Source organism: Artemia franciscana, chromosome 9 (assembly GCF_032884065.1).
Source record: "Artemia franciscana chromosome 9, ASM3288406v1, whole genome shotgun sequence".
Lineage (NCBI taxonomy): Eukaryota > Metazoa > Arthropoda > Branchiopoda > Anostraca > Artemiidae > Artemia > Artemia franciscana.
Genome location: NC_088871.1, coordinates 38,647,961 through 38,659,162, shown reverse-complemented (window position 1 = coordinate 38,659,162; position 11,202 = coordinate 38,647,961). Strand labels below are relative to the sequence as shown.

At 32.8% G+C, this 11,202-nt stretch overlaps 1 protein-coding gene across 1 annotated transcript in view; it reads right to left on the bottom strand.

The window, feature by feature from the left end:
• The window catches only part of LOC136031387 (splicing factor 3B subunit 6-like), an 11,829-nt gene extending 1,589 nt beyond the window's left edge, over positions 1 to 10,240 (bottom strand). The window contains exons 1-3 of the mRNA XM_065710909.1: positions 10,115 to 10,240; positions 3,959 to 4,077; positions 1,438 to 1,567 (exon numbers count right to left, since the gene is read on the bottom strand). Of these exons, the coding sequence (XP_065566981.1) occupies positions 1,438 to 1,567; positions 3,959 to 4,077; positions 10,115 to 10,144 (279 nt within the window). The 5' untranslated portion in view covers positions 10,145 to 10,240. The remainder of the gene's footprint in view (positions 1 to 1,437; positions 1,568 to 3,958; positions 4,078 to 10,114) is intronic.
• Positions 10,241 to 11,202: the final 962 nt, after the last annotated feature.

Genomic DNA, 11,202 nt, shown 5'->3' with positions numbered 1-11,202 from the left:
TACCATTGGACAAAGAAAGAAGTGGGCTATCAGTAATCTACCCGCTAGGAAAAGACAGTAAATGAATTAATGGATGTCTGGAAAATTTTGGTACTCTAATATTTTGGTAAAATTTTTCTTTGGTTACAAATATTAGGCTTTTTTAGCACTTAAGTTCAAGCCATAAGGGTTCTTATATTCTCTCCAGTTTTAGTTTTGAATTACATTCACTATTGAATCATTACCTCATTTTAGTTCAGACAAACTCTTGTCATGACTTCAAATGAGTCTAGCTTTGATCATTCTGATCCTAAAACACCCTGACTCCATAGTTTGATCATTGGGATACATGCACATACACTAGGCGGGTTACTGTCCCCTATCGCCTAGCTTCAGTCACGATTTTTAGTATTTTTCTTTTAAAATATTTTTAATACGGTATTTTATTTACTGCACTTTTTTATTATACCAAGCAGCGGTTCCCCAGCAGTGGAAAGGAACCTTAATTCTTCAGCGAAATCTAAAGAAACAAAGTATCTCGGACTCTGAGAGTTAATCCGTCAACTTTCGTCACATTTCCTGCTTGAGCCAAAAAAGTATAGCATCCACTATCCCTTGATTAAACTTTGGCGATCTCCAGAACAGTGTGGAAACGGATTTTTTTTCTGAGCTTTCTTGTGACCTTTTTTGTTGGCTTTTCAGGATTCAATCAACCTATTTGAATAATGAGAAAATACGACCAGAAATAGAATAATTGGTAATAATCAGCCTTTTGTACACGAATATGCAGTTGTTTCTTGGTTCTACTTCATGGCCTGAGATTTCGAGAAATAGACGATTCACTGCATGAATTGTTTAAAACAGGAGGGGGGAGGGCTAGTAATATTATCATTACACAGGAGTGTAGTGTAAAAGTGTCAAAAGTGACACAGCACAAGTGTTAAAGTCCCCCACCTTCCCACCCTTAATTCACTGTCTTAAAACATGATAAATCACCCAAAAAAGGTCAAATATGTACTTAAAAAAATATAGAGTAATTATGAAGTTTTCGAATAGAAAATATAATCGTCCAATAAATATCAGGACAGACGAACACAATCAAGTTAAATTGCTTTGACAATTTATGCTTATATATATATTTTTTTTAATTAAACACAAGTTCCTTAATATAACCTGTATTAATTTACGGTACAGAATGTGGCCGCAAACTTAAACTAGTAGTAAAAATAAAAAAATAGTGGTGCAGTAGTGATTTCAGTAAGACTTTTATGACCAAAATATATGGTTATTAGTATGTCTTTTATGTCTGGTAATATAGTGCACAGGCACATTGTATCCATTGAAGTAACCTCGTATATTTGGTCTATCAAATATATACAGGAAATCATAAATTTCTACAGGAAAATGTAGTTCACTACAGGACGAAAATTCAAGATTAAATTGTGACTTTTCTCCTACCTGATAATAAAGCACAACAAGGTATCTATTGCAAACATTGAAGCCAGAAAGATGATCACATGCATTCTTGGCATCAAATATGTCTTCATATACAACAAAAGCTGTTCCTCTTGTTTCTGCTGTGTTTCCCCTACATAGAAAAGAGCATCAGAAACAATAAAAAAACAATCATACATCAGAACAATTAAATTCTGAGATAAAGAGAAGACTAAAACATTCCAATGTTGCAACACCAAAATAAAATACTTTTTGTATCTTATAAGAAACTTGAGCGCCTCTTGCACTAAATACAGATAAGAAAAGCTGTGACAATATTATTGTGGGTCATGGGCTTAATATGCACCCTTGGGCTGACCATACTTAAAGAGCCTCAATTTTGAAAAAAAAAAAAAAATCATGTGAATGTCACATTCATATGCATTTAAAGAGCAATGTAGTATTGCAATGTCGTCATACAGTATCCAACATGACTAGAAGATGACAAAGGTACTCTAAAGAAAACTGAACTGTTTCTGTGGATGCTTGAATTATGCCTGTCTTAGTTTTGACAAGATTTTTGAAGATGTTGAATTTCAGCTGTCCACTGGACGCCAGTTTCCCCCCTGCCCCATAGCAAATTACGCCCCTGCTGTAGTGAAAACACATTGTCATGCCTTCAACGAAAAGGCGTATCTTGTATTTTGTTTTCTTCGGACTTTTTTTGAAAAATTTTCAGAGTTTTCTGGTGTTTCCTTTCTAATGAACCGCAAATCTTAACTATTACCATTCGTATATCCTAGAATATACGAATATTCTAGAAGGTATCCGTATTATTTTCACCAGCTTTGTAATACCTCCCTAACATTAAGAATTGGTACTAAACTTTTTTTCACTGCCACTTAATGGCAGCGAATTTTGTTTCCTAAACCCTACCTAATGTTTTAAAGGGTGTTGATTTAGTAAAGAGCAAACACACCCCCCATGCACAATTATACTTCCATTTTTTCCAGGGGTCATTAAATGTACCAGAAGGTCATAAAAACCTTGAGAAAAGGTTCATTCAATTATATATTCAGAGTTTTAATACCATTTTAAAGGCTAAATCAGTCAAAAGAGAGACTGTCACCACTAGATGCGAGGACATGCTTGATTTAAAGGAATTACCCCAAGACCCCCCAAATATTGAAAATTCCAGCACAGTTTCAGCAGTTAACTTAGCTAGTGTGGTATATTAACAAATACTCGGCCTGAAAGCGGAATTAAATAACATGAAAATGTTCAGTCTGGAAACGGTTACCCTCTCAATGAAATTCAAGATAATTCTAAGAGGGATGAATGATGATAGTGAAGGAAATTAAACAGGTTTGACAACGAAACCTAGTCAAGAAAACTAAGCAGGCCTTGAGTTAAAGCATATTAAAGCCATCAATTTTCCATCTGTATGACTGAAGGATGAAACTGGGCCCATAGACACTTTAGAACCCCCTCCCCTCTTTCTTCCACAAGTAATATGTACTAATTTACAAAAATTTTGGCTCGCCACTTCATGTGCAAACAAGAATCATTATTAATTTAATCTTACAAGATGTTATCTTAATGTTAAATGTTACAAGAAACCAGAACAACTAAAAAATGTAAAATGCCTCTTTTTTTACTATTGCTAAGAAATGGTTGTTGGTATAAAAGTGACCATTTACCATTATACTAGCCTATTACGATTACAGAGTAATAAGAAATCAAGAAAGAAAAAAGAGTTTGACTGAATTTTGAACATCATCAAATGATAGAGGAGTAGGTGAGAAGGAAGGTAAGAAAGGATATAAAGCAAGTAAAAATTTCATTGGATTGAGCACAGAGTGATGTTTCCAAAAAATTTGGGTAGTGGAGGGAGTGTAGCTTAATCAAGTTTAAAAAAGCACAATTGAAGAATCAATTGTGTCACACTATCAATGTGTGACCCATGGTTGTTCTGATGTTTCATTCATTTTTCTTTTATTGCTTTTTCTTTTTGAAGTTTTAGGAAAGTTGGTTCGCCTTCAATAAGCACAAAAACTTAAACCATAACAATTAAAAAAAAGAAATGAATCTAAAAATATATGATACATAAATATATTAGCATTGTCTTTTCTTTTTATTCCTTTTTCTTGTCATGGATGTCTTTTTGTATAAAAGAAAAACATTTGTTTGTTCTACCTTTTCTTCCTACTGGCTGTAGACACATTGTTTTTTAGATTTAGCTCTTTGGTTTTGTCATAGCAGGTTAGCATGGCTATAAATCTTTCATTTCTATGGACAGGAGGGTACAGTACCAAGGTTTTGGAAAGAAGATAAGTCGCCCACTTCAAGGTGCACAAACCTATTTATAATTAAAATCTTATATCTTATATATATCTATATATCTTACATATCTTTATTATATCTTATATATATCTTATATATTACATCTTATATTTAATCTTATAATTAAATTCATTTTCTTTTCAGGATTTATAATCATATTTATTGTTCAAATTGTGGATGAAATATGGACAAACTTTCTTACACTCGAATTTGCCTTATTGCTCCATACTTGCCAAAAATGTCATACATCTCTTCTGCTGTGATTTTGTATGGAAGGTTTCTAACATAAAGAATCCTGTTCACCTCAGGTGGGAGTCTGACCTAAAACATAAAAAGCAACAAATTAGAGAAGGAAAAACAAGAACTCTTGAAGTGTATAAAATTCTCAATTCCATACTGCAAATAAAGTCATTGGCATTTATTAGGACTCCTCATTGACAACGCTTCAAAACTTATTCCAGGGGAGAAAGATTAGGAAGGGGGGCAGGAATTGATCAGTTTTTATTAGATTTTGGCAAGCTTTTTGTAAAACTTTACCAGAGCTACTTTTAAGCATTTATTGGTTATCCATCCACTCCTTTCCTTATGTGCCTATTTGGTTGTACTCAGACAACCAAGTGGACTACTAAAAGAAAATAAAAAAACATTTGAGTTACACTGTACTTTGTTGAACAGACATGGTGATTTCAAGGGTGCAGTTACAATTTTTCCATTTTCAAGTTTTTTTCTGATATACATGCAAATATCTATAGGGATAAAAACAGACTTACCAGTTTTCCACAGCCAAAACTTACAGCAAAGACACTAGAATTAAAAAACAGTTTAATAACAGTATCAGAGTAGTCACTCAACAGACTCTGCCATACATAATTGAGCCAATAATCATGCCAATAACCATATATATGCCAATAATATGCAAATAACCTTCTTGAGGTACTCTAGAATGCTGTAGATGTTGTCTCCTCCAGGCTGAATGAAAATGATCTTTCAGTTGCTACTTCCAAAACCAAGTTCCATGTTATGGCATTTGCCCATCAGTCAAGTGCCATACAGCAATTACAATTTCTGTTGGTACTGCTTCTGCTAATTTGGTCACTTCCAGATAAGCCAGGACAATGAAAGTTGGCAGGCATATCAGGGACCAGACCAGATTAAATTAGAAATAGTTGCTTCCCCAATTCGACCATTGGGTGAAATGGAGGGACGGTTAAGTTGGAAAAATTAGAGAAAATGAGGTATCTTTAACTTACAAATGGGTGATTGGATCTGAATGAGGTTTGATTCTTAGAAGGCTTTACTTATTACTTATTTTACTTAAAAAGTAAAAATGTAAATGGCTGCCTAAATATATTGACCTTTATGTTGACAAAAGAATACTGTTATTGTTACAGAATTACAAGAAAATGTCATGATTTGGACAGGTTTATCAGCTGCATATTGCTCAAGGCTGAAGAATTGAGGTAACAACATGGAATAAGCAAACACGTGTTGAGTGAATATGAACAGGGCTGGATTAACCAATAGGTCCACTAGGCCTGGGCCTATGGGTGCAAACTGTCAGGGGTTGCAAAATCTTTTTATGGCACTTGCCCACTGGCAGGGACAGTTAATTCTTTATTCTTGAAAAATCCAATAACATTTACCAATTGACAAGCATTGGTGGCTCCATCAGTTGAGCGTATGTCTTATAATCCTGAGGTAGTGAGTTCAAACCTCACCCAGGGCACTTGTTTTTCTTACGAAAATTCAAGTTGTCAATCAATAAAACTTTTCTAATATGAAGGAGGATTTAATGTAGAAAAAATCTACTTCAGGACAAATAAATTACTGATGTGTATTCCCCAAAAAATATACTGAACAAGAAGAGACTACAGGGACACTGTATCTGCAAGTTTACCTTTGCAGTAATTGCCAATAAACAAAGAACAGCAAAATCAATAACTCTAGTACCAAGTCTAATTTTAGGTTCTGACCTTGTCACAAGTGCCATATGAGCTCTGGGCTCTTGTTTTTTGACTGGAGACTGCTTCTATTTTTGCACCACATATGCTGTTTTGATACCTTTTTGGAAACTTTTTTCCACCTCTGATAAAAAGCTAAATCCAATAATTGTTTAATTTCTGCAAATATTTGATCAGTATCCCTATTTGAAGAGGTAATCATACCATGATGGTGTTTTTGAGATTTGTCAGAAAATGGATAAACTGTCACATAGATTTACTGACCACTGCAATAGAATTGTGAATTTTCTACTGATTTGCCTTCTATCAAGAGCTTAGTGTTGTAAAAAGGTAAAATATCATATAACTTGACCTTAGGTGAATGAGAGCTTAAAAGTTATGCTGTCAATATTTGTGCATAATTTTGTTTTGCTGAAATCCTTTTTATTTTTCTTTCTCTATTTTTCATACTCCTCTTAGTGTGTCTTTGTTATATACAAAGGATAACAAAAACTAATATTATTATTATAGTATATACATCCAACAGAAAATGGAGCAGAAAAGACAAGACAAAAGAACTTTAAAACCTATGGATTCCATATCCATTTCTCCTTTTCTAAACACATAAAAATCACTAATTTGTGACTTTTTCAAAAACTTGAAAAATCCAGATAATTGGTTTTGGCACAGAGGAGCTGTATCTCTGAAAGCTATGCCTTAAAAACCATTTGGATAAACTGAAAAACAGTTCTTCCAGATATCTGATCAAACATGGTCAAGCCATAGAGAAGCAGAAAGATTACTTGAGACAAGAAAATGCTGCACCTTATACCAGCTTACATTTCCAGACAAACAGAGTGATCAAGTTGAATTGAACATGTTTGTCATTTATACTGTTTTTGAATTTCACAGACGAGTTTTAAACAAATCTGCTTTTAAAAGTGGAGAGAGGGGGTGTTTATCTCTCCAGAAACATAAAGTAAAATTGATGAGCTTATCAAAATAAATCCAACATATAAATCACAGAAACTATAGAAAATTAAGATCTATTTTTCATGGAGGTTAAACTTACTTTTTTCTGCCCTTAAGTCAAGCCAAAAACAAATAAGTCACCTACTTCAAATATCATAAATTCTATAACAAAACAGCAGAAGAAAGTGACAAGGAATATACATTGATAGTTTTCATTATAGAGTACTGTTATAACAATCTGGTAGAAAAAAACATCCCAAATATTTCATGTTACTAAAATTATTCTAGTTCAAATTGTCACTATTGTTAGGATTAATGTTTGAAACTAACATTAATAATAAACAATTAACAGAAAATATAAGTTTACTCTAACCTAACTTTTAAGGAGGAAATTAACAAGTTTGGCCCCATATTTGAAGTTAAAGGTCTGTTTTGACATAAAAAAAAGCAAATTTTGGTCAGAGGAAAATTCATTACTTCTCATTTCCCTCAGAAATGAAAGAAACAGAAAATAATAGATATAACAAATTATCTGTCAAAGATTTTAAATATTATAACATAATTGTGTGACTATTGTATCCACAATTCTATTGAATCACTCAGGCAAAAATATATTTCATCAAGTCAAGAATGCAGAAACCTGTTTAAACAAGAAAAAAATGGCACAAGCCATCATAGGATTCAAAAGAATAGAGACATAGGTACTTTTCAGTTATCCTGACCTTAGTCAAGAATAGTGTGGTAACTGGTAAAATTGGTCATGATAAAACTTGGTATTTTATATATTTTACTGTAATTTTACGGACCCCTGTAAAATTAGTATCTTATTTAATTTTTATATTTTGCTAGTATTTTACATTTTTTACTGGTATCTTAACATTTTACTGACATATTTTACAATGCCTTGCAATTTTCAGAGCACAAAAGTGCAAAGAGGCTGGCAGAAGAACAATTGAATATGATTCTGTTTAGTGTATTGCTGTGTATCCCAGTTTAAAAGGTCATTTGTCTGACCTATGTCTCTTGTTATCAGAAAAATAATTATAGTGGTGATATTATAGCAAAGAGTATTATAGCACAGGTACATTAGTTATGTGAACTGTTAAAGACAGAAAAGGCTACAAGGAGGATTGTCATATGATGAGCAAGAAAAAAAAATTAAGCCAGCAGATGAAAAAGAAGCAAGTTTACCAGGCTTTGTGTTTCAGCAGTTATTTTGAAAGAATCTTCTGATATACAGAATCAGCTCTAAGGAAGAAACAATGGGAGAGTTGAGGTAAAATTGATACATAATCCTCAGGGCCATTTCTAAGACGTTTTTTTTTGGGGTGGGGGGGCTTCAGAACAGGCATGGCCACCTGAATCTAAATATAAACTGAAGGAGAGGAGCTATATTTGCAAGCAAACCCTGTTGAAGCCAGTCTTAATGACTGTGAAAGTAACTGAGTGTGCTGCTATTAAGATCCAGTACTTAAGTTAATCAAATAAATAAATGAAAAACAACATGTATATTATATTAGGATTGTGGATGAATAGGGCTATTTAAATATGAAAGGCTTTTAGAGTAAGATTACTTAGGTTTAAATGTAGAACAAAAAACAATCCCAAATAATGTTAATTTTTTTTCAAAATGGATGTCCAAAATCCAGAACTGTCTCATTGCTGAGATATTACCATAGGCACAAGATTACCAAAGGGATAAACTAGATAGTTAATCATATTGATGAAACTCTAGATAAAAAAGCATTTCCTTTTGTAAGCACAGGAAAATCAGAATCAATAAAAAATTTCATTAAAAGCTTTAAGCAATGCTGAGAAAAAAAATGCTCAACTGGTCTTGCAGCTACAGGGCAACTCTAAACCACTGATTTTACCCTGTATTTCCTTGGGAGTGCCTTATTTTACCAATTTTACCCATTTTACTTACTAACTTTATTTTAAAGTAATTTCACAACATTAGTCAAGAACTGAAGTTAGGTTAATCATAAGGAAATACATGAAAACATGACCAACAAAAACATAAAAATTTAAAAACAAAATTATAGAAACTAACAATAGAGAATTATGGGAAGCAGGCTGCCCAGAACACATTAACCAACTCAAATATTTAATATATATGTTAAATATCTATTCAAGATAACCTTATATAATAGTTTTTCTCACTGACACTAAGCTAATTAACACCAGTTTGAAACAAATTGAGTAACTTCTTGAGTAAGGTTAAGATAACTAACAAGTACTGATATATTATTTGGACTATATATGCAACCACAATGGGGGGGGGGGGGTCAATTGTTGAAAAAAATCATTACATTTTGAAAGAACATGAATTACAGAACTTAAAGACTACTTCTGGTATCATTTTAGTAGGTCCTCACATAAGGAAACATGATATAATTTTTATATTTTTATTCAATAATAAAATTTTTATATACTAAAAATAATTTTTATTCAATAATATGCCTATGAAATATAGCCAAGAGATTCTCAATGCATAAATCACTCTCATCACCACACTACTCCCCCTTTACGTACAAATACATAGCCAAATTTATATATTTCCCATGTGTTTTTACATTTCTTGATTTTGTCAATGGTGTTTCAATTACACATATTAAGTTGAAACAGAAGAATAATACATTTAAAAAGGCATGGGAAATAAATAATTAGGTCAACAAATTTGCAAATTAGGGGGTGGTGAAAGTGGTTTATGTATAGAGAGGCTGTTGTCTATATTTTTAGGCATATTATGAAACAAAAAAATTTTTTTTTGTTTTCTTAGTGGAATGAAACCACTGGGCCTACACTTATACTTACTCCTATTGTATTAGCCTAGTTTGTTTGCTTTAAGTGAATAACAAAAAATTTAGTGCATAAAAAAGAAATCTTGGCATAAGACTACTTGTAGCTATTGTAGAATTAGGCTACTCCTCCTTAAAAGGAAAGAAGATAAATTTCAAAAAGATCTCAAATACTTATATTATTCCCAAGTTTTAACCCCACTCCCTTAGCATGTAAATATAGACCTATAGTTCATATTGTATACATTTTCTATGTATTTCCTAACATTACTCTTTCTTCAGATAGGCTTAATAGCAATGAAGATACATTGACAAAATTAAAAATGCAAAGTGTATGGATCATGTATATTTAGGGCTAGCTCAGGCTCAATGTTGCATATTAGGGCTGGGGAAGTAAAATGAAGTGCTTTTAGCAATAGTATGAGAGTATTCTAGAATAGGCTATCTTAAAAGTTGATTTTTAGAAAATTACAGTGTTCTCTTTTGATGAGAAATAATTCTATCTTAACATCAATTACATTACTTCTTATTGTTGCTATTCGAGTTATTTTGATCATTTAGTAGCCTATCTTGAATGTACCACTAACCAGAAAGCAATTACTCATTATTTTAGTGAAGAATAGCAACTAAATTTTTTTCACTTACATTCAACCTCTTCTGCATTGCCATCGCCATTTTATTGCTATCTAAAGATTATTTTCTTTCTTGCAAAATGAGCTGTCTACTGCTTTTGATGATTTTCTTCGATTTCTTCCTTAAAGCTTTTGCCCAAAATAAATAAAATTCGGCGTAACTCTCTGAATTGTAAGAGCCAAATTATAAATTGGCTCCTTTTGGCTGTTATAAATACATCCTTACCCGGAGCGATAATATCGATGCAAATGAGTTTTTAATTTTAATTTTCGTTTGAAGTTGAATTCAAGAATCAGCTGACGTGTAAGTGATCTGTTGACAATGTTCAGCTGTTGCTCTTTAGTGACAATTTGCTCAACCTTCGTTCTCTAGGCTAAAGTTCGATTTTTTGTCACAATTTTTTTAAGAAAGACAACTCCGATGCAAGAACCATCGAATCTGAATAATAAATATTTTAATAGAACTCTAGCATAAAGAGCAAAGGTTAAAGAAAGGAGCCACCCTCTTATAGGGAATAATTTCATCCGTTTTAAGTTTTAACGTTACTTCTTACTCTCGGTTTAAAAAAATTATTCAATTTCAAATCGTGTTTCAAATAATGCAGGAGAATTTTCTTCCCCCCTCCATAGAAAAGTTCTCTACCGCACGTTAAGTCCCTCCACGTCAAGCTTATTTTCTCTCCTTCTGAAACTGTACAGCTAAAAAGAGAGTAAGACAAATAAAAAGAATTCCGCATATGAATTCTGTAAAAATTTCCACCGAAAAATTTCCCCCGCACGGAAAATTCTCTTTCGCATAATCCTTCTCTCCCTTCAAAAAATTCCGCATATTTCGCAACAACAAATACTATACGCAAACAATGGGCTGCTTCTATAGATTATTGGGAATTATATTGTTCACCAGGGACTCTGGGGTATGTCTTCCCCAGATGCAAAGTTATTTCAGTTTTCAAGTGTGCTGAGCAACCGGCTATCTCGACATTTTGATTGGATTAATTTTGAGAAAAAACGTGCGTAACTGGGAGGATAGCTGCTCACCAATATTTCCGGTCACTCAAAAAGGGAACAAGAACTTGTGATTGCGCCCTCGGTGGAATGAGC